The sequence below is a fragment of the Nerophis lumbriciformis genome, linkage group LG22, assembly GCF_033978685.3.
Source record: "Nerophis lumbriciformis linkage group LG22, RoL_Nlum_v2.1, whole genome shotgun sequence".
In the NCBI taxonomy this organism is placed as follows: domain Eukaryota; kingdom Metazoa; phylum Chordata; class Actinopteri; order Syngnathiformes; family Syngnathidae; genus Nerophis; species Nerophis lumbriciformis.
This window is the reverse complement of record NC_084569.2, coordinates 30,093,148-30,117,739: the sequence shown is the minus strand read 5'-3', so window position 1 is coordinate 30,117,739 and position 24,592 is coordinate 30,093,148. Positions and strand designations below refer to the sequence as shown.

The 24,592-nt window shown below is 38.6% G+C and overlaps 1 protein-coding gene across 1 annotated transcript in view; it reads right to left on the bottom strand.

Moving 5' to 3' along the window:
- The window catches only part of LOC133615232 (tetratricopeptide repeat protein 39A), a 77,006-nt gene that overhangs the window by 35,846 nt on the left and 16,568 nt on the right, over positions 1 to 24,592 (bottom strand). Inside the window, exons 3-6 of the mRNA XM_061973656.2 lie at positions 14,471 to 14,602; positions 7,720 to 7,778; positions 3,846 to 3,913; positions 3,681 to 3,745 (exon numbers count right to left, since the gene is read on the bottom strand). Of these exons, the coding sequence (XP_061829640.1) occupies positions 3,681 to 3,745; positions 3,846 to 3,913; positions 7,720 to 7,778; positions 14,471 to 14,602 (324 nt within the window). The remainder of the gene's footprint in view (positions 1 to 3,680; positions 3,746 to 3,845; positions 3,914 to 7,719; positions 7,779 to 14,470; positions 14,603 to 24,592) is intronic.

The window sequence follows — 24,592 nt, the reverse complement described above, 5'->3', positions numbered from 1 at the left end:
TCTTGGAAGAATGTTAATGGCTCTTATATTAGCATGCTAACATTTTATGCTGGCTTTTTAACTAATTTTGTATGTTTTAACCTAGGAATCCTGACTTTTGATACTTGCCGTCATCTTGGAAGTCTGCTAACATCTCAGATATTAGCACGGTTTATGCGATCTTTTTAGTAAATTTTTTATGTTTATACCTACAAATCATGGTTTGTTATACTTGGCGCCATCTTGGAAGAATGTTAATGGCTCTTATATTAGCATGCTAACATTTTATGCTGGCTTTTTAGCTGATTTTGTATGTTTCAACCTAGAAATTCTGATTTTTGATACTTGGTGCCATCTTGGAAGAATGTTAATGGCTCTTATATTAGCATGCTAACATTTTATGCTGGCTTTTTAGCTAATTTTGTATGTTTCAACCTAGAAATCCTGATTTTTGATACTTGGCGTCATCTTGGAAGTCTGCTAACATCTCTGATATTAGCACGATTTATGTTATCTTTTTAGTTAATTTGTTATGTTTCAACCTAAAAATCATGGTTTGTTATACTTGGTGCCATCTTGGAAGAATGTTAATGGCTCTTATATTAGCATGCTAACATTTTATGCTGGCTTTTTAACTAATTTTGTATGTTTTAACCTAGGAATCCTGACTTTTGATACTTGCCGTCATCTTGGAAGTCTGCTAACATCTCAGATATTAGCACGGTTTATGCGATCTTTTTAGTAAATTTTTTATGTTTATACCTACAAATCATGGTTTGTTATACTTGGCGCCATCTTGGAAGAATGTTAATGGCTCTTATATTAGCATGCTAACATTTTATGCTGGCTTTTTAGCTGATTTTGTATGTTTCAACCTAGAAATTCTGATTTTTGATACTTGGTGCCATCTTGGAAGAATGTTAATGGCTCTTATATTAGCATGCTAACATTTTATGCTGGCTTTTTAGCTAATTTTGTATGTTTCAACCTAGAAATCCTGATTTTTGATACTTGGCGCCATCTTGGAAGTCTGCTAACATCTCTGATATTAGCATGCTAATGTTAGCATGCTAACGGTTTATGCTATGTTTTTAGCTTTTTTTTTTGTTTATACCTAAAAATCATGGTTTGTTATACTTGGTGCCATCTTGGAAGAATGTTAATGGCTCTTATATTAGCATGCTAACATTTTATGCTGGCTTTTTAGCTAATTGTGTATGTTTCAACCTAGAAATCCTGATTTTTGATACTTGGTGCCATCTTGGAAGAATGTTAATGGCTCTTATATTAGCATGCTAACATTTTATGCTGGCTTTTTAGCTAATTTTGTATGTTTCAACCTAGAAATCCTGATTTTTGATACTTGGCGTCATCTTGGAAGTCTGCTAACATCTCTGATATTAGCACGATTTATGTTATCTTTTTAGTTAATTTGTTATGTTTCAACCTAAAAATCATGGTTTGTTATACTTGGCGCCATCTTGGAAGAATGTTAATGGCTCTTATATTAGCATGCTAACATTTTATGCTGGCTTTTTAGCTAATTGTGTATGTTTCAACCTAGAAATCCTGATTTTTGATATTTGGTGCCATCTTGGAAGAATGTTAATGGATCTTATATTAGCATGCTAACATATTATGCTGGCTTTTTAGCAAATGTTGTATGTTTCAACCTAGAAATCCTGATTTTTGATACTTGGCGTCATCTTGGAAGTCTGCTAACATCTCAGATATTAGCACGGTTTATGCTATCTTTTTAGTGAATTTTTTATGTTTCAACCTAAAAATCATGGTTTGTTATACTTGGCGCCATCTTGGAAGAATGTTAATGGCTCTTATATTAGCATGCTAATATTTTATGCTGGCTTTTTAGCTAATTTTGTGTGTTTCAACCTAGAAATCCTGATTTTTGATACTTGGTGCCATCTTGGAAGAATGTTAATGGATCTTATATTAGCATGCTAACATATTATGCTGGCTTTTTAGCTAATTTTGTATGTTTCAACCTAGAAATCCTGATTTTTGATACTTGGCGTCATCTTGGAAGTCTGCTAACATCCCAGATATTAGCACGGTTTATGCTATCTTTTTAGTTAATTTGTTATGTTTATACCGAAAAATCATGGTTTGTTATACTTGGCGCCATCTTGGAAGAATGTTAATGGCTCTTATATTAGCATGCTAACATTTTATGCTATCTTTTTAGTAACATTTTTATGTTTACATCTAAAAATCATGGTTTGTGATACTTGGCACCATCTTGGAAGTATGCTGATGGCTCTTATATTAGCATGCTAACATTTGATGCTGGCTTTTTAGTCAATGTTGTATGTTTAAATATAAAAATCATGGTTTGCATGTTCTCCCCGTGACTGCGTGGGTTCCCTCCAGGTACTCCGGCTTCCTCCCACTTCCAAAGACATGCACCTGGGGATAGGTTGATTGGCAACACTAAATTGGCCCTAGTGTGTGAATGTGAGTGTGAATGTTGTCTGTCTATCTGTGTTGGCCCTGCGATGAGGTGGCGACTTGTCCAGGGTGTACCCCGCCTTCCGCCCGATTGTAGCTGAGATAGGCTCCAGCGCCCCCCGCGACCCCAAAAGGGAATAAGCGGTAGAAAATGGATTGATGGATGGATGGGTTTGTGATACTTGCTGCTGTCGAGCAAGTATGCTAAATGTTAGCATGCTAACGTGTTTTTTAGCTTCTTTTTTATTTTTTTAAATTTTTTATTAGCATTTTATGTTCCTATCCTAAAAATCATGATTTTTGATACTTTGCGCCATCTTAGAAGTATGCTAACGTCTGTTATATTAGCATGCTAACGTTTTATCTTAGCTTTTTAGCTAATTATGTATGTTTAAACCTAATAAATGATGGTTTGTGATACCCGATGCTGTTTAGCAAGTATACTAACAGTTAACGTACTTTAACTGTTAGCATACTTGTGAGAATGTTAGCATACTAACATTTTTTGCAAGCTTTTTAGCTATTGTTGTATGTTTAACCCTAAAAATTATGAATTTTGATACTTTGCGCCATCTTGGAAGTATGCTAATATCTTTTAAATTAGCTAGCTAAAATTTTATATTAGATTTTTAGCTAATTTTGTATGTTTACGCCTACAAATAATGCATTTTGATATGTTATCTTTTTTCTGTAACGTTTTAGCATGCTAATGTTTTATGCTAGTTTTTTTAGCTAATTTTATATGTTTTAACCTAAAAATCATGGTTTTGGATACTTGCCGCTGTATCTGAGTTATGCCAGATTTGACCGACCCTAGGCCAGTGTTTCAGGGAAAACATAGCAGGCCCATCAACATTTCCGCGGGAATTTTCTAGGTTATGACTGCCGCACAATCGTAGGTATCAAGCCAAAAATCCAATGATCGAAATCTACTTGTTGTGGCTCTTTTCGGAAGAGTTTTTTTAATCATTTTCACTGTCTGTGAGGCCGTGAATGTGTACAGGCTGAGTACTAACTGCTGATTGGATGAGCGGGATGAAAGCAAAGAAGATGGAGCTTGTGTGTGCATGTATGGATTCTATTACTTGTAAAATTATTTAAAACAAAAATTACAACTTTCAAAAGTGTATAAACTTTGTTATGTTTTTGTGTCTTGCTGGTTAAGTTTGTTGAACCCCAGTGAAGATCATAGCCAAGACATTGGTCACATAATTGTATGTAAGGCTACTTACTTGTAAATCAGGTAACTGTTTCGTACTTTGATCCCGCCTTTGATAAAACTCACCATATTCTCATCCTGCAAACGGAATATTAAATGCTGTCATCGTACCATTTAGTGTTCTGCTTGTAAATGCAGAGGTATTTAGCAACATATATAGTGCATCATTGTACTGCACCTGAAGGAAGGTGAGAGCTGCCCTTTGGAGTTGGCATTCTGCATAGCACACTTCAGCATGGAGCTGCTCTGTGGAAGAATATTGAGGAATAATGACCACAAAAAATTAATGTGCATGGCTTAAAAATGTCCTATTACAGAAAAATGGAAAAACGCAGTAATGATGGCAGCTATTTATTTATGCAATATTCATCGCCAGTTGTTTACTGGACTACGTGCTACACAATACCTGGATATGCTTAAAAGTTAAACATTCTTTTTTTTAAAAACATCTCCACTTTTAGTTAGAGTTGACAAAGCAAAGAGTTTTGATGTAAAATCAAGATGTTCGCCCAATTTTATGTTCTGAATATGCCTTCAGCCACTTAAAATATTTTGTTTAGACACCTCTAGCTTACTAGAAAAATTAAGCCAAAGTTATTTTGATATACATTTCTCACTTCACGTGAAAAATCTCGGAGAATAAAGTCAAATTGCTCTGGCGGCCTTCCAAACTACAATGACATTCTTAGTTTGAACCAAACTGAATTCATTCATTCATTTAAATGAACAAACCAAATTGTATTGGGATGCTCAAAGTACACTGCAAAAACTGAAATCTAAGTAAGATTAAATATCTCAAATAAGGGTGATATTTGCTTATTTTCTGTCTGATAAGATAATTCTTCTCACTAAGGAGATTTGATGTTAGTGTTTTACTTGTTCTAAGGGTTTTGGTCCTAAATGATCCCAGTAAGATATTACAGCTTGAGATTTGATGACCTATATTGAGTAAAACATGCTTGAAACTAGAATATCAACTGTTGCAAAGCTGAGTCATCAACACTCACAAGTATAAAACTACTTTTTTAAAGTAATCAATTCTTACTTCAAGCATGAAAAAAAAAATCATGATTTTGACACGAATGTGTCTCATAATTAAAACGGATGACAGCCAAATGGACTTTGCTGTTTTATGTTCAATGAAACAATAGAAAATACGTACTCATATAGTAGTACAGTTGGCACAGTACAGTAAACTGACAGTTAATATTTAAACATTTGACATTTCAAACAATTTTGAACAGAAATAGTTCATGCACATTCAGATAAATTCTTCAAAATTACAATAAAAAAAATTTTGGCCGGGGGCTGGGCTGTATATATGCGCGCTAATTGACTGCAAGAGCACGCACTTGGCGTGATGATGTCATGTTATCGATGGAAAACTTTATTTTTAGACAATATGATTTGCATGAGCGGCTAGGAGACCCCGAGAGTAACAAGATGTTGCCTTGTTGCCTTTCCATTAAGAACAATAAACTCGTTTTTAGTATAAGTTTGCTGGTTTCAAGAAATGTAAATGCAGAGCGCATATCATTACGTCAAGATAATGGCACCAGCATTTACTTAATTTAAGAATATTTTTCAGCATATTGAGCAAAAAGGTCTCTTTTTTTTTCTACCATGAAAAGTGCACTTGTTATTAGTGAGAATATACTTATTTTAAGGTATTTTTGGGTTCATTGAGGTTAGCTAATCTTACTTGTTTTGGAAAGTCTTGACAAGCCAAATTTTCTTGTTCTATTGGCAGATAATTTTGCTTAGGGCCCGTTGTTAGCATAAAGGTGGCAATTGGAATTGGCCCTGTTGTTAGCACATAAAGTTGGCAAATGGAATTGGGTCTGTTGTTAGCATAAAATTGGCAATTGGAATTGGGCCAGTTGTTAGCATAAAGTTGGCAAATGGAATTGGGCCCATTGTTAGCATATAGTTGGCAAATGGAATTGGGTCTGTTGTTAGCATAAAATTGGCAATTCAAATTGGGCCTGTTAGCATAAAATTGGCAGTTGGAATTGGGCCCGTTGTTAGCATAAAATTGGCAATTGGAATTGGGCCCGTTGTTAGCATAAAGTTGGCAATTGGAATTGGGCCCGTTTTTAGCATATAGTTGGCAATTGGAATTGGGCCTGTTGTTAGCATAAAATTGGCAATTGTAATTGGGCCCGTTTTTAGCAAAAAATTGGCAATTGGAACTGGGCCTGTTGTTAGCATAACGTTGGTAAATGGAATTGGAACTGTTGTTCGCATAAAGTCAGCAATTGGAATTGGGCCCGTTGTTAGCATAAAGTTAGCAAATGGATTGGGTCTGTTGTTAGCATAAAATTGGCAATTCAAATTGGGCCCGTTGTTAGCATAAAATTGGCAGTTGGAATTGGGCCTGTTGTTAGCATAAAATTGGTAATTGAAATTGGGCATGTTGTTAGCATAAAATTGGCAATTGTAATTGGGCCCGTTTTTAGCAAAAAATTGGCAATTGGAACTGGGCCTGTTGTTAGCATAACGTTGGTAAATGGAATTGGAACTGTTGTTCGCATAAAGTCAGCAATTGGAATTGGGCCCGTTGTTAGCATAAAGTTGGCAAATGGATTGGGTCTGTTGTTAGCATAAAATTGGCAATTCAAATTGGGCCCGTTGTAAGCTTAAAATTGGCAGTTGGAATTGGGCCCGTTGTTAGCACAAAATTGGTAATTGGAATTGGGCATGTTGTTAGCATAAAGTTGGCAATTGGAATTGGGCCCGTTGTTGGCATAAAATTGACAATTGGAATTGGGCCCGTTGTTAGCATAAAGTAGGCAATTGGAATTGGGCCCGTTGTTAGCACAAAGTTGCCAATTGGAATTGGGCCCATTGTTAGCATAAAATTGGCAATTCAAATTGGGCCCGTTGTTAGCATAAAATTGGCAATTTGAATTGGGCCCGTTGTTAGCAAAAAGTTGGCAATTTGAATTGGGCCCGTTGTTAGCATAAAATTGGGCAAATCAAATTGGGCCTGTTAGCATAAAGTTGGCAGTTGGAATTGGGTCTGTTGTTAGCATAAAATTGGCAATTCAAATTGGGCCCATTGTTAGCATAAAGTTCGCAATTGGAATTGGGTCTGTTGTTAGCATAAAATTGGCAATTCAAATTGGGACCGTTGTTAGCATATAGTTGGCAATTGGAATTGGGCCCATTGTTAGCATAACAATGGCAATTGGAATTGGGCCCGTTGTTAGCATAAAGTTGGCAATTGGAATTGGGTCTGTTGTTAGCATAAAGTTGGCAATTGGAATTGGGCCCGTTGTTAGCATAAAATTGGCAATTCAAATTGGGTCTGTTGTTAGCATAAAATTGGCAGTTGGAATTGGGCATGTTGTCAGCATAAAGTTGGCAATTGGAATTGGGTCTGTTGGTAGCATAAAATTGGCAATTCAAATTGGGCCCGTTGTTAGCATAAAACTGGCAATTGGAATTGGGCCTGTTAGCATAAAATTGGCAATAAAAGCTAAAAAAAATCAAATACGTTAAGGGGAAACCCTGTAAGGTGTTGCTGTAGCCTGTTTACTTCAGATGCAGTCAGTAGTCATTCGTCCAATTTCTTTAGTTACATTAGTGGTGTTTCTAAAGTTTTCATTTGAGGTCCTCTCTTATTCCTCACTTGGGCTATTCAACTGGTGGCTCACGAGTTCGGTTCTAAAAACTTCTGAGGGACTCAGTGTTTTTCAGAAGATGCGTAAAAACAGCAGAGCACTCTGTACATCTGACAAAATGAATAGACCAAAATTAAATGTCAACTGTACAGTAGAAGACGCCGGTTCTCTGGAATGTACGAAATAAGACTGATAGTGAAGGGAGAAGTCCAATCCCCCAGTCCTTAGCTTGTTGGAAATGTGGCCACCAAAACAATTAGGCCCGAACACACCTTAAAAGGTGTCCAAAGTTCTTCACAAAACCAATCACTACAAACAAGTGCAAATTAAGCAACGCTAAAATAGGTTATGTCCATAATTATTGACTAAACAATTTTCCCCATTTTAATTAAAAGTGTGGAGGTGAAGTGGAATTTTTGTTTTTACCTTCAGTGAGTGGCTCGCCCGCTGACTTGTTTACTAAACCCTGGGATTTCCGCCGGAACCTGAAACATTAGACGAAAGTATATATATAAGGCCATGTCCACACGAACACAGAGACTTTCAAAAACACATACAGTACAGGCCAAAAGTTTGGACACGTTTTCTTTATTTTCATGACTATTTACATTGCAGATTGTCACTGAAGGCATCAAAACTATGAATGAACACATGTGGAGTTCCATCCATCCATCCATTTCCTACCGCTTGTCCCTTTTGGGGTGGAGTTATGTACAAAAAAAGGTGAAATAACTGAAAACATGTTTTATATTCTAGTTTCTTCAAAATACCCACCCTTGGCTCTGATTACTGCTTTGCACACTCTTGGCATTCTCTTGATGAGCCTCAAGAGGTAGTCACCTGAAATGGTTTTCACTTCACAGGTGTGCCTTTTTAGGGTTGATTAGTGGAATTTCTTGCTTTATCAATGGGGTTGGGACCATCAGTTGTGTTGTGCATGAGGAGGTGTGTCCAAACTTTTGGCCTGTACTGTATTTGGGGTCAAAAACAATCTCCATCCACACATTTTCAGTCGACTTTATACCTTTTGTTTTCCATCCTTATCCTTTCCATCCTTAGTAACTGAGCTACTGTGTGGAACAACTTCCCTTGTGGACCATTAAAGTTGGTCTAAGTCTAAGTGGAGTTTAAAAACTGTCTATGTCTACACACAAACGCATACACCTGCTGTCATGCACATTTTGTCCAATCAGGAGCCTGGAAAAATATGCGCCACACTGTGAGCCCACACCAAACAAGAATGACAAAAACATTTCGGGAGAACATCCGCACCGTAACACAACATAAACACAACAGAACAAATACCCAGAATCCCTTGCAGCGCTAACTCTTCCGGGACGCTACAATATACACCCCCCGCTAGCACCTACCCCCCGCCCCCCACCTCAACCCCCCGCCCCCCAACCCCGCCCACCAATAATGCACTTTGTGACTTCAATAATAAATATGGTAGTGCCATGTTGGCATTTTTTTCTATAACTTGAGTTGATTTATTTTGGAAAACCTTGTTACATTGTTTAATGCATCCCGCGGGGCATCACAACAAAATTAGGCACAATAATGTGTTAATTCCACGACAGTATATATTGTATCGGTTGATATCGGTATCGGTAATTAAGAGTTGGACAATATCAAAATATCGGATATCGGCAAAAAAGCCATTATCGGACATCTCTACTAAAAACACGAGATAATGTTGCACTTTTCTTATGACACAAAGCAAAAAGTCTTGCTTGTCAAAGTTGTCTCATCAGCTGGAGGTTCGACAGCGATCGTATCCAAAACAGCTGACTGTCATTAGCGCTGGCGGGAGTGTCGCAAAGGCCATTTTGATGTGTCTTTTTTTTTTTTTTTAATGTTGAGTGAAAATAGCATGTTTACGTTCAAACTAGAGATGTCCGATAATGGCTTTTTTTACCGATATCCGATATTGTCCAACTCTTAATTACCGATTCCGATATCAACCGATACCGATATATACAGTCGTGGAATTAACACATTATTATGCCTCAATTTGTTGTGATGCCCCGCTGGATGCATTAAACAATGTAACAAGGTTTTCCAAAATAAATCAACTCAAGTTATGGAAAAAAATGCCAACATGGCACTGCCATATTTATTATTGAAGTCACAAAGTGCATTATTTTTTTTAACATGCCTCAAAACAATAACAGTGCAATACTTTTTCATAACATGGTCTCTACTGCCTAGTTTCTCTTGTTTTATTCTTATTTTACTGTTATATTTTTATTCTCATTGTTGCTTTTTATTTTTATTCTTATTGTAATATTTTTCTATTCTGTTTCCATTCATACCCCCATTATTTACTTTTTTCTTTTTAAATTCGATCTCAATTCTGTACACTGCTGCTGGAATTTTAATTTTCCTGAGGGAACTCTCCTGAAGAAATCAATAAAGTACTATCTATCTATCTATCTATCCAAACAGCAGCTTGGAAGAGACTATGAGGAGGTTGAGGTGGGCGTGGTTGGGGTGGGTGGGGGTAGTTGGTAGCGGAGGGGTTTATATTGTAGCGTCCCGGAAGAGTTAGTACTGCAAGGGATTCTGGGTATTTGTTCTGTTGTGTTTATGTTGTGTTACGGTGCGGATGTTCTCCCGAAATGTGTTTGTCATTCTTGTTTTTGTGTGGGTTCACAGTGTGGCGCATATTTGTAACAGTGTTAAAGTTGTTTATACGGCCACCCTCAGTGTGACCTGTATGGCTGTTGACCAAGTATGCCTTGCATTAATTCATGATGAGAACAGCCGGTAGATATTATGTGACTCGGACGGCACGCACGCAAAGGAAATGCCTTTAAGGTATTGGCACTCTGTACCTCTTCCTACGTCCGTGTACACAGCAGCGTTTTAAAACGTCATACATTTTACTTTTAGAAACCGATACCGATAATTATGAAACCGATACCGATAATTTCCGATATTACATTTTAAAGCATTTATCGCCCGATAATATCGGCAGCCCGATATTATCGGACATCCGTAGTTCAAACATACAGTAAATGTTCTTATAGTGTGTTTTGTTGAGCTTGGAAACGACAGCGCACAACAGTCACGTCGTCACAAGTCTCCATTTGTGCCGTGTACACGCATACGCTAAGCGGAGAGTTTTGGAACTCTACACTTTGGCCAGCGTTTGCAAAAGTCTGCGTTTTTAAAGTACTGTATGTATTTAAAGTATGCGTCTACGTGTGGATAAGAGGCCTAAACGCAGAAATAAGTATGTGTTTATTAGGTATCCGTGTGGACATGGCCTGAACGTAGGTAAGTATCAATGTTAGAGCAGGTTTATAGAATGACAATAGAGGATACGTGCGGTCCAAACAGCAGAGTGAGCAGTGACATGACTATACAGCAGCAGTATTACATGCACTGGTACCAAGTAGGATTGTCCCGATACCAAATGTATAGCGATACTTTGATACTTTTCAAAATAAAGGGAACTACAAAAAATTTCAATATTGGCTTTATTTTAACAGAAAATCTTACAGTACAATTAACATAAGTTTCCTATTGCACTCAAAGAACAATTTTAGAAGGTTAAAATATAAATTAAAAGGCATTAAACACATTGGGCTTTTCTTGTTGCACTCAAAGAGCAATTTACAATTTTCCGTACTACATATAGTCTGCCATAATCAAGGATTAGGTTAGAATATAATAAAACGCTTTATTGACATTATATTAAATGCTTCATGATTTATGGTTGCCATTCCTGGCCTGTGCTTTAAGCAAAATACAATTATAACTAGTAAGTATTAAAAACAAATGGATGAATGTACACAGATAAGCCATTTAGTGAATTAGTGTGAAGTGTATTATATTTATATAGCACTTTTCTCTTGTGACTCAAAGCGCTTTACACAGTGAAACCCGATTTCTAAGTTACAATTAAACCAGTGTGGGTGGCACTGGGAGCAGGTGGGTAAAGTGTCTTGCCCGAGGACACAACGGCAGTGACTGTGATGGCAGAAGCAAGGATCGAACCTGGAACCCTCAAGTTGCTGGCCCGGCCACTGTACCAAACGAGCGATACCGCCCCAACCGAGCTATGCCGGCCTATGTAGCAGGTAAAACACACATTGTAACAATTTGTTACACAATTCAGTCATTGCACTTGCATTAGTTGACGTTAAATGGGTTTTAACTGCGCTAATATTTGGCATCAAGCCAAGCAGCTGTGTGTGCGTCTATGTATCTACATGTTATGTATCTACATGTGCACAACAGCGGAGCTGGTTAATTTATGAGAGTAGTGTATGTGTCTTTAAGGCAGTGGTTCTTAACCTGGGTTTAATCGAACCCTAGGGGTTCGGTGAGTCGGCTTCAGGGGTCCGGCGGAGCCTCCGCCGCGGAGGTCAAGACACACCCGACTCATTGTGTACCGGTAAATGAAAACTTCTCCCTATCGGCGTATCATGGATACCCTCAATGTTCCCTCTAATTTTCCATATGTGTGAGCAAATGCAAAAACTCCTTGAGCATTCAGTGGAGCACATGTGAACATACCTGTCCCAAACCTGATTAAATAACAAATAAATAAATGTTTTATTATTATAATCAACTGACAGATGTCATTTCCATGAGATTATTTTCTAATACAAGTGTTTTAGCCGACTTACAATGACAATAACAAAAAATATTGTTTTTCATGAGTTCTGTACTAGTATTGTATGTCTGGGTGGAAAACGAAGAAAAGGGACAGACTTTGCTGTGAAAATAAATAAATAATTTTATTTTATCATTTATCATTTAAAATGACATAAGAGTGGCACTTGCCAAGGTGAAGCCACGCATATCTGAACTGGTCTCTCAAAGGCAACAGCAGAAGTCACACTGAGTTGCAGGTGTGTAATTTGTTGTGAGTTCATGCACTGTGTTGGTTTTGTTCTTTGAACAGGGTGATGTTCATGCACGGTTCATTTTGTGCACCACTAAAAAAAACATAACTTTGCCCTGAATTTGAAAATGTTTTTATTTTTCACTAAAGAAGGGTTCGGTGAATGCGCATATGAAACTGGTGGGGTTCGGTACCTCCGACAAGGTTAAGAACCACTGCTTTAAGGGAATGGCAACGTGTTGGCTGAGTGACATCAGTGAGTGAGTGGGCGAGTAAAGAGAGAGAGAGAGAGAGAGAGAGAGAGGTGGCACTGCACTGCGCAGTAGAAGAATGAATGGGTCTGGTTGTGTCCTGCAAAACTAACAAGAAAGCAGATTGTCACAAATCGGCGGCATTATAACCTGTCACTATTTCAACTCCTTGTGCAGATCTGAATGATTATTATTTAAATGTTTACCTAAGTTTGAAGCAAAGGTGCTAATACTAATCGCCACATTTGGCGAGGCGTCTTTTAAAGCAACACTTGAAGCGCAGCACTTCCTTTACTTAACCATTCTCGTTAGTTTCGAAGCCCAAATACCTCCATATTGTACTTCACTATGGATGATACTCGAACCCGGTTTTCCCGGTTGTTCGATAAGAAAAGAACCGAGTCCTCGGACTCTAATCCCTTTTTGAGAACCGGTACCCGTTATCGAGACAACTAAAGAAAAAGAGTTGGTTCTTTATTCGAATCGCTGGGAACGACTCCCGTCCCGACCAGAAATGCCCCATGAGACATCACAAGAAATGACGTCACGTAGCTCAGTCATTTGTCACGGTGGGGTGCAGCGTGCTGCGGTTCGTTCCCGGGACGCAAAACTGACGGCTCCGGACGAAAGCGTACAGGTAGGAGATGATTTATTTCTCATAAATCATACACATTACAACAGACAGGAACGAAACAAAAGGAAAGCGTGCCGTTCGCACGAGAAGCTAAAGCAAAAACTTACTTAGCACAGGAATTCTAGAAGCTAAGGTAACTTAGCACAGGAATCATGAGCTCGAAAACCAGAATGCCAACGTAACTGTTGCAAATGCAAACAATGAAGCCACGACGAGTGACCGAAAAAGGCAGGCTTAAATAGAGTCTCTGATGAGCAACAGGTGCGCATACAAAAGGCAGGTGAAAATCATAAGTAACCATGGTGACTAAAACAAACCCCCGAAGTGCACAAAACAACTAAGGAAGTCCAAAACTAACAGAACATAACTAAACAAAACATGATCCGACCACATCATTATACATCACAGTTTCATATCATTTCACTTTACAGGAGTAGGAAGAAGTAAAGCTTATTTATCCTACCCCTTTCCCACTTCATACAAATATATACATCATTTACTGACCTTTTTATAATAAAATATCTGTGAATTAGTATATACAACAGTTTTGTAGTATGCAATTAATTAATTCAGTCATTATTAATATACTGAGATGAAGAATATCTTATTTTCAATTATGTTGAAAGTATTTCTCATAATTCTTCTTCTTTGTATTTTGTAAGCACTATTCATTTGAACAACCTCTTAAACTTCAGTACAATGTTTACCTTCTTCACTTAATCCATTCCATCATTTAATTCCACATCATTTTAGCTGTTTGCAATTTTACCAAATCATCGAACTTTAATATTTTTGACTCAATAAATAAAGTGTTTGTATGTTCTCTACATCCAACATTATGTATCAGTCTAATTGATCTTTTTTGTAACACGGTTAACAAATGTAGCGCACATTTGTAGTTATTTCCCCACATTTCTGCACAATAACTCAGATATGGTAATACTATAGTAGCGAGCAGTAGAGAATGTGAAGTGATTTGTTAAACCAAATATTGTGTTTTTTTCCATATACAACAACCTATCTGGACTCGATAAGAGAATCGATAAGGAATCGGTTCGATAAGAGGATTCGATAATAGGCTCAAACTCGATAATTTCTTATCGAACATCATCCCTATACTTCACCACCCTCTTTATTAACCAGTAGAATTGTAGTTTTTTGACATTCTTCCTCTCCAAGAGATTATTGCTTGTATGCACTTTGTGTGTGTGTTTTGACACACTCAACATCATGCGCCTCGGCTCTGTAGTCACTGCCGTAGATGAAAGAACTGTACTGCTACTTTTCAAAGGCAGTATAGTACCGATTTCAATCAATTAGTATCGCGGTACTTTATTAGTATTGGTATACCGTACAACCCTAGTTCAAAGCATTTGTGTTTATCAGCGTTCCACAAATGCACACACGTTAATTTGAATTGAGGAGACAGCTGACCTCTGACAGAGCTCCTGTGCCGTCTTCATAGTCGCTCCTGCATTGCAAATGTCTTCATGCTGGAAAGTCATCATGGCCTGCATTTCCAGCACCGTGGCGTAGATAAGAGCATGGTACATACTCTCGTCCACTCTAAACGGGAAAGATTCATACAGTAAATATCATCCTGCAGGAAATCATAGACTATACATACGTACATTTTCTAACACAGGGTTGCAGACAGCTGGGGCCTATCTACGTGGGTTAAAGACGACACCTTGGACTGGTCAGCAGACAATCAATCACAAGGCACATTAAGAGACAAACGTTCACACTCGTACTCAGACCGACAGTTGGATTCATCAGTGACGTCGCACAAAACAATTTAAAAGAAAACATGTTAGCACTTTCCTATTTTAACTTGGCGTAAAGTAGAGTGCAGACCCCCAGCAAGGTTTAACTGGTAACAAAAGTATCAAAACAATGTGGAGTGATGGACCTGCGATGTAGTTGTACGACCACATAGTGTTGTGCAGTCACAAGAATGTGGCAGTAGACGCCAACGTACCATTTTTCATTCTTGGCACAGGAGGGGTGCCCCCATTTTGACTTAAAGGTAAGGGTGTAACGGTACGTGTATTTGTATTGAACCGTTTGGGTACGGGGGTTTTGGTTCGGAGGTGTACCGAACGAGTTTCCACACGGACATATTAAGTAGCATACCACACGTTGTGTAAATAATGCACACCGAGGCACAACACACGGCATGCCAGCGACGACCGGGCTACGATAGACTGACCATACGTCCTCTTTTCACCGGACATGTCCTCTTTTGCGGGGCTGTCCGGGCGGAGTTTCTTAAATACCTCGAATGTCCGGCCGCGCATGCGTCGCCAGGCTTTGCTTTTTATCCATAGATTTATCAGATTTAATTTTTTATTATCTATAGCAGTGGTGTCAAAAGTGTCCCCCGGAGGCCATTTGCGGCCCACAGCTAATGTTTTAAAGGCCCACGGCACATTCTAAAAATACTATTAAAATAAACAAAAACATAACAAAAGTGAAATAAAAAAGCTTAAAGGTTAAATGTAATTTAGAAAAAGTTGCAATGTTGACTAATAAAACAAAGCTGGTTTTTTTTTCTTTCAAACTGTCATTGCTCAAAACATAATATTGAATCAAAATCAATGTTATTATGAATTATTGACCTATCCAAGGTTCCCATTACTTCACATCAAATATTCCACTAAGAAAAATATTTTTGGTGGAAGATTTTGCAAATTTGGTAAATAAATAACCAAAAAATGTATATTTTGTTTTCTTACTGTGCCGAAAATGAACCGAACCGTGACCTCTAAACCGAGGTATGTACCGAACCAAATTTTTTGTGTACCGTTACACCCTTACTTAAAGGTAATACAAACAACAACAAAAAACAATACATTCTACTCACAAAAGTTGAGATAAGCACCAAATTTAATGGATTCACACTAGGGCTGGGCGATATGGCCTTTTATTAATATCTCGATAGTTTTAGGCCATGTCATGATACACGATATATATATTTCGATATTTTGCCTTAGCCTTGAATGAACACTTGATGCATATAATCACAGCAGTATGATGATTCTATGTGTCTACATTAAAACATTCTTCTTCATACTGCATTAATATATGCTCATTTTAAACTTTCATGCAGAGAGGGAAATCACAACAAAGTCAATTTACCCAAAAATGTATTTATTAAACTGTTATTAAACAGTGGCACAAACATTCAAAACAGAAAGTGCAAGATTAACAGACATTTTAAAACACCCTATTAGTGCACTTTTGTGCATGATGTCACTAAGATGAGATATCAAAACAAGACTAAATTAAAGTGCACTTTTTGTGCAGAACGCCACTACAATAGTTTAAAACAAATAAAGTGCACTTTTGTGCATGATGTCACTCAAGATATTTCAATAACTGTCAAATAAAAATGAGCTGCATAATAGGAAATCAAATTGTGTACGTCCTTCGCTATGTGGCAGGTTCCTGCGGACGTTATCTCCTGTTTTTCACTATTTTTTTCATACGGTGTTGATGTGCTGGTTGCTTCGGCATTTTGTTGGTTGTGGCACCGGCCGAGATGTTGACATGCGGAGTTTCAAGCACTCTTCATTCTCTAGCGGGTGACTTTTCAAATCACGGTACAAATTAGCAGTGCTGCTACTTTTTGTAGCAACGCTTTTGCCGCATACTTGACATATTACGGTTGTCTGTTCGACATCTTCCCGCTTGAAGCCAAACCACAGCCAGACGATGGACCCCGTGCTGTTTTTCTTGGGAATTAATTCTTCTTCCTCCATTTGTTACCAGATTCGCATCTTTCTCTCTCTTGTATTACCACTCGCACCACTCTGCTTGCACCTGCCACAGAAGTTAGCTGCCACAGCTAACTTTACTTTTGGTACTTTCCTCTCTGCTACCTCTCTGCTCCGCGAGGGCGTATGACGTTGCAGATGTGACAGTATGTAACGTATGTACAAACCCTGTTTCCATATGAATTGGGAAATTGTGTTAGATGTAAATATAAACGGAATACAATGATTTGCAAATCCTTTTCAACCCATATTCAGTTGAATATGCTACAAAGACAACATATTTGATGTTCAAACTGATAAACATTTTTTATTTTGCAAATAATCATTAACTTTAGAATTTGATGCCAGCAACACGTGACAAAGAAGTTGGGAAAGGTAGCAATAAATACTGATAAAGTTGAGGAATGCTCATCAAACACTTATTTGGAACATCCCACAGGTGAACAGGCAAATTGGGAACAGGTGGGTGCCATGATTGGGTATAAAAGTAGATTCCATGAAATGCTCAGTCATTCACAAACAAGGATGGGGCGAGGGTCACCACTTTGTCAACAAATGCGTGAGCCAATTGTTGAACAGTTTAAGAAAAACCTTTCTCAACCAGCTATTGCAAGGAATTTAGGGATTTCACCATCTACGGTCCGTAATATCATCAAAGGGTTCAGAGAATCTGGAGAAATCACTGCACGTAAGCAGCTAAGCCTGTGACCTTCGATCCCTCAGGCTGTACTGTATCAACAAGCGACATCAGTGTGTAAAGGATATCACCACATGGGCTCAGGAACACTTCAGAAACCCACTGTCAGTAACTACAGTTGGTCGCTACATCTGTAAGTGCAAGTTAAAACTCTCCTTGCAAGGCGAAAACCGTTTATCAACAACACCCAGAAACGCCGTCGGCTTCGCTGGGCCTGAGCTCATCTAAGATGGACTGATACAAAGTGGAAAAGTGTTCTGTGGTCTGACGAGTTCACATTTCAAATTGTTTTTGGAAACTGTGGACGTTGTGTCCTCCGGACCAAAGAGGAAAAGAACCATCCGGATTGTTATAGGCGCAAAGTTGAAAAGCCAGTGATGTTATGGGGGTGTATTAGTGCCCAGGATATGGGTAACTTACACATCTGTGAAGGTGCCATTAATGCTGAAAGGTACATACAGGTTTTGGAGCAACATATGTTGCCATCCAAGCAACGTTACCATGGACGCCCCTGCTTATTTCAGCAAGACAATGCCAAGCCACGTGTTACATCAATGTGGCTTCATAGTAAAAGAGTGCGGGTACTAGACTGGCCTGCCTGTAGTCCAGACCTGTCTCCCATTGAAAATGTGTGGCGCAATATGAAGCCTAAAATACCACAACGGAGACCCCCGGACTGTTGAACAACTTAAGCTGTACATCAAGCAAGAATGGGAAAGAATTCCACCTGAGAAGCTTAAAAAATGTGTCTCCTCAGTTCCCAAACGTTTACTAAGTGTTGTTAAAAGGAAAGGCCCTGTAACACAGTGGTGAACATGCCCTTTCCCAACTACTTTGGCACGTGTTGCAGCCATGAAATTCTAAGTTAATTATTATTTGCAAAAAAAAAATAAAGTTTATAAGTTTGAACATCAAATATCTTGTCTTTGTAGTGCATTCAACTGAATATGGGTTGAAAAGGATTTGCAAATCATTGCATTCAGTTTATATTTACATCTAACACAATTTCCCAACTCATATGGAAACGGGGTTTGTAAGAAGGAGCGCTTGTTTTATCTCTCTGTGAGAAGGAGAGGCAAGAAAGAGTAGAAAAGCCTGTAGTGTAATGCCCACAACTAAAAACGTATACTCAAATACTCACGATATAGTCATTTTCTATATCGCACAGAGACAAACCCGCAATATATCGAGTGTATTCGATATATCGCCCAGCCCTAATTCACACTAGGCACAAGTGACCTTACTCTGTTTATAATATTAGTGAGGCTGTCTTTGACTAAGGATTTATATAGTCGAATTTGGTACGTTAAATTTTGACCACAGTTGACGATCAAATTACGCCTATGCTGGCCCCCCTGCACTGGCTCCCGAACACTTAAGGTGCCACTCTAAGGTTTTGTTACTGACATACAAAATACTAAACAGTCTAGCACTAGCTTTTCTTGCTTATTGTATTGTGCCGAATTTTCCATACCAAAACCTGCGTTCCAAAATCTCCGGCTTATTAGTGATTCCCAGATACCAGAAAAAGTCTGGTTCTTCTATTCGGGCTCCTGTACTTTGGAATGCCCTACCAGCAACAGTTAGAGATGCTACCTTGGTAGAAGTATTTAAGTCCAACTTTAAAAATAAATTTTTATACTCTAGCTTTTGGATAGATCCTCTTTAGACCAGTTGACCTGTCACTTTTATGTTCTGCTCTGTCTCCCCTCTCCTGATACCAGGTGGTCACAGATCCTTTCTGGAGAGGTACCAGTCTGGAATAGGTGCTAGCTCATCCAAGTCAGGACCCGGGGCAAACTACTCGTCTCTGCATTGCCGACTTGTCTCCATGGAAGAAGATCCCCCTACGACCATCTGTTGGCTTTCCGGTGGACTGGACTCTCACATTATCTATTAATGTTGCCCTTGAGATTAAGGGCTATATAAATAAATTGTGCTTGATTGATTGATACAGATCAGATAGTTTTGTGAGGTGCTCAGCATTGGTGCAGCACCAAGAAGACATCAAATTTGACTAAATATAGGATGTAAAAGTCAAAGTTTACATATGTGAAGATGTGGAAGGAGAGCGACACCTCCACGCTCGCCGTGTCCAGTTTGGACCACTGGACGAGTCCCGTGCCCCCCATGAAGAAATATCCACTATTAGTAAAAGATTTAAAGGGGAACATTATCACCAGACCTATGTAAGCGTCAATATATACCTTGATGTTGCAGAAAAAAGACCATATATTTTTTTAACCGATTTCCGAACTCTAAATGGGTGAATTTTGGCGAATTAAACGCCTTTCTATTATTCGCTCTCGGAGCGATGACGTTACATCGGGAAGCAATCCGCCATTTTCTCAAACACCGAGTCAAATCAGCTCTGTTATTTTCTGTTTTTTCGACTGTTTTCCGTACCTTGGAGACATCATGCCTCGTCGGTGTGTTGTCGGAGGGTGTAACAACACAAACAGGGACGGAATCAAGTTGCACCAGTGGCCCAAAGATGCGAAAGTGGCAAGAAATTGGACGTTTGTTCCGCACACTTTACCGACGAAAGCTATGCTACGACAGAGATGGCAAGAATGTGTGGATATCCTGCGACACTCAAAGCAGATGCATTTCCAACGATAAAGTCAAAGAAATCTGCCGCCAGACCCCCATTGAATCTGCCGGAGTGTGTGAGCAATTCAGGGACAAAGGACCTCGGTAGCACGGCAAGCAAAACTGGACAGATCAGCTTTCAGGAAAAGAGCGCGGATGAGGGTATGTCTACAGAATATATTACCGTATTTTCCGCACTATAAGGCGCACCGGATTATTAGCCGCACCTTCAATGAATTACATATTTCATAACTTTGTCCACCAATAAGCCGCCCCGGATTATAAGCCGCGCCTACGCTGCGCTAAAGGGAATGTCAAAAAAACAGTCAGATAGTTCAGTCAAACTTTAATAATATATTGAAAACCAGCGTTCTAACAACTCTGTCCCAAAATGTACGCAAATGTGCAATCACAAACATAGTAAAATTCAAAATGGTGTAGAGCAATAGCAACATAATGTTGCTCGAACGTTAATGTCACAACACACAAAATAAACATAGCGCTCACCTTCTGAAGTTATTCTTCATTCGTAAATCCTTCGCCTTCGGTGTCCGAAGTGAAAAGTTGGGCAAATGTGAGATCCAAAATGGACGGTTCCGTCTCGTCGAAGTCATCGGAGTCAGTGTCACTGTTATCCAGCAGTTCTGTGAATCCTGCCTTCCGGAAAGCTCGGACCACAGTTGTGACCGAAATATCTGCCCAGGCATTTACGATCCACTGGCAAATGTTGGCGTATGTCGTCCGGCGCTGTCTGCCCGTCTTAGTGAAGGTGTGTTCGCCTTCGGAGCTGTGTGAAAAAAGCCACCCGGCCTCTTCGCGTAAACTTCCCTTAACCACTCGCTCATCTTTTCTTCATCCATCCATCCCTTCGAGTTAGCTTTTATGATGACGCCGGCTGGAAAGGTCTCTTTTGGCAAGGTCTTCCTTTTGAATATCACCATGGGTGGAAGTTAGCATGGCAAGCTAGAACCACAGTGAAGGATGACTTCTCATTCCCTGTGGTGCGAATATTCACCGTACGTGCTCCCGTTCCACAGTGCGGTTCACAGGAATATCAGTTGCTGTGAAATACGGTAGTAATCCGTGTGCGGATGGAGAGATTGCGTCTTTTTATGAACCGGATCCTTGTCGCTTAGTAGGAGCCATTTTGTGGTCTTTACAGATGTAAACAGGAAATGAAACGTACGGTGATATCCGCGCGTTTTTTCTTCTTCTTCCGGGGGCGGGTGGTTGCTTACAGTAGAAGAAGAAGCGCTTCCTGTTCTATGGGGGCGGGTGCTTTCCTTGGCGGTTGCTTGCGTAGAAGAAGAAGCGCTTCCTGTTCTACCGGGAAAAAAGATGGCGGCTGTTTACCGAAGTTGCGAGATCGAAACTTTATGAAAATGAATCGTAATAAAGCGCACCGGGTTATAAGGCGCACTGTCAGCTTTTGAGAAAAATTGTGGTTTTTAGGTGCGCCTTATAGTGCGGAAAATACGGTAATTGATGAAAATTGGGCTGTCTGCACTCTCAAAGTGCATGTTGTTGCCAAATGTATTTCATATGCTGTAAACCTAGTTCATAGTTGTTAGTTTCCTTTAATGCCAAACAAACACATACCAATCGTTGGTTAGAAGGCGATAGCCGAATTCGTCCTCGCTTTCTCCCGTGTCGCTGGCTGTCGTGTCGTTTTCGTCGGTTTCACTTGCATACGGTTCAAACCGATATGGCTCAATAGCTTCAGTTTCTTCTTCAATTTCGTTTTAGCTTACCTGCCTACACACTACAACCATCCATTTCAATACATGCGTAATCTGTTGAATCGCTTAAGCCGCTGAAATCCGAGTCTGAATCCGAGCTAATGGCGCTATATCTTGCTGTTCTATGCGCCATGTTTGTTTGAGTTGGCATCACTATGTGACGTCCCAGGAAAATGGACGGGTGTATATAACGATGGTTAAAATCAGGCACTTTGAAGCTTTTTTTTTTAGGGATATTGCGTGATGGGTAAAATTTTGAAAAAAACTTCGAAAAATAAAATAAGCCACTGGGAACTGATTTTTAATGGTTTTAACCCTTCTGAAATTGTGATAATGTTCCCCTTTAAGAGTGCAGACAAATAGATTTTAGAGTGTAAAAGATGAGTCAGAGTTGTTTTTAGACACATCACATCAGGAAGGAACGGCCGCTCTGAGAAAGGCTGTGGTGACAGCCAAAAACTGTTCAGTTCAGGATCAGTTTATTTGGAACAAGCATACAATACAATGTAAAGCATCACATAATTCCAGTTGTTTCATTACAGCACATCCGAAAAGGAGTAGGAAGAAGCTGAGCTTATTTAATGCTGCCCCTTTTCATACCATAGCAATTGTATCCCATTTCATTGTTCTCTGTAACAGAACAGTGAATAAATAAATAATACACAAATAATATAAGTAAACAAATATTAAATACATAAATAATCTTTATATATAAAAAAAAAAGGGTTCAAGATGTTCATCATAATTATTGTTGTGTACTTTGTGAACACTTGTAGTTTGAACAGTCTCTTAAACTGAATCATATTGGTGCTTTGTTTGATTTCTTTGCTTAATTCCATAATTTAATTCCACATACAGATATGCTAAAGCTTTTAAGTGTTGTACCGTATTTTTCGGAGTATAAGTCGCTCCGGAGTATAAGTCGCACCTGCCGAAAATGCACAATAAAGAAGGAAAAAAACATATATAAGTCGCACTGGAGTATAAGTTGCATTTTTGGGGGAAATTTATTTGATAAAACCCAACACCAAGAATAGACATTTGAAAGGCAATTTAAAATAAATAAAGAATAGTGAACAACAAGTTGAATAAGTGTACGTTATATGAGGCATAAATAACCAACTGAGAACGTGCCTGGTATGTTAACGTAACATATTATGGTAAGAGTCATTCAAATAACTATAACATATAGAACATGCTATACGTTTACCAAACAATCTGTCACTCCTAATCACTAAATCCCATGAAATCTTATACGTCTAGTCTCTTACGTGAATGAGCTAAATAATATTATTTGATATTTTACGCTAATGTGTTAATAATTTCACACATAAGTTGCTCCTGAGTATAAGTCGCACCCCCGGCCAAACAATGAAAAAAAACTGCGACTTATAGTCCGAAAAATACGGTACTTGCATACAAATGTTTTGAATTAGATTTTCCTCTGAGGTTGTATTTATCCTCTTTTGTTGAGAAGAATTGTTGTACATTCTTGGGTAGCAGGTTATAGTTTGCTTTGTACATCATTTTAGCTGTTTGCAAATGCACCAAATCGTTGAATTTCACTATTTGTGATTCAATAAATAAAGGGTTTGTATGTTCTCTATATCCAACATTATGTATTATTCTAACTGATATTTTTTGTAACACAGTTAGTGAATGAAGCGCACATTTGTAGTTGTTTCACCATATTTCTACAAAATAACTCAGATATGGTAACACTAGTGAGCAGTAAATAATATTAAGTGATTTTTGGTCCAGAACATGTTTTGTTTTATTCAATGTGTTTCTTACTACTTTATGTTGTATATTTTTACATGAGGTTTCCACTTCATTTTATCATCTATTATTACACCCACAAATGTGTTTTCTTTTACCCTTTCAATGTCTCCTCCGTCTATTTGTGTTTGACTTTCTCTTCTACTGTTACCAAATAGCATTATTTTAGTTTTCCTGAGATTCAACGATAGTCTGTTTTTCTCAAACCATATTTTTAATTTGTTCATTTCTTCTGTATTATCTTTTGTGTGTTCTGTCCTGAACAAAACGCAGTGGATTATCTGAAAATAATACTAACTTGAAGTTCTTTGTAACTTTACAAATGTCGTTTATATCACTCTTACCTGTAAGCAGGTAAGAGTGATCTCTTACTCTCTCAAAACTATTTGTCTGCACACAACTATCTTTTAGGATTATCTAATGACGACACAATGAACACAATCGACCCACAGGGGGCCTTAGAAGCCACTCCACTCGTCTCTCTCTCACGAAGGGGAGGGGGGGTTCAATGACCGACGATTCGACTGCAACGTTGTTAGTCAAATCAGACTCCTTTGAATCGGATCGTTGAGTCTTTGACTATTCAAAGACAGCCCTGAATACTAGTCGTTTTTTGTGTGATTCTGCTATTCAACAAACTAAACAAAGGATCAAAACAATATACCTGCTGCTTTTGTGCTTAGCGGAGATAATTCAAGTCATATTTCAGCCAGGGAAGATATTCTGTTTTTTTTACTATTTCAAGCATTTTAACAGCAGTACACATGAATTTCGGTGGCACAATTCAAGCATACGCAAGAAGTGTACAGTCTGACGCTGATTCAACCAGAATTGACGTATACTGAGTCTCCGGTCATGTGTGTCATTCTAGTAGTACCGGTAAGCGTCTTTGTTCGAAACTTTTTCACCAGGGGTATTTTCCCCGGGTACTTTTAATTTTTAGGATCTTCAAAAGCCCTACACTGCTGCC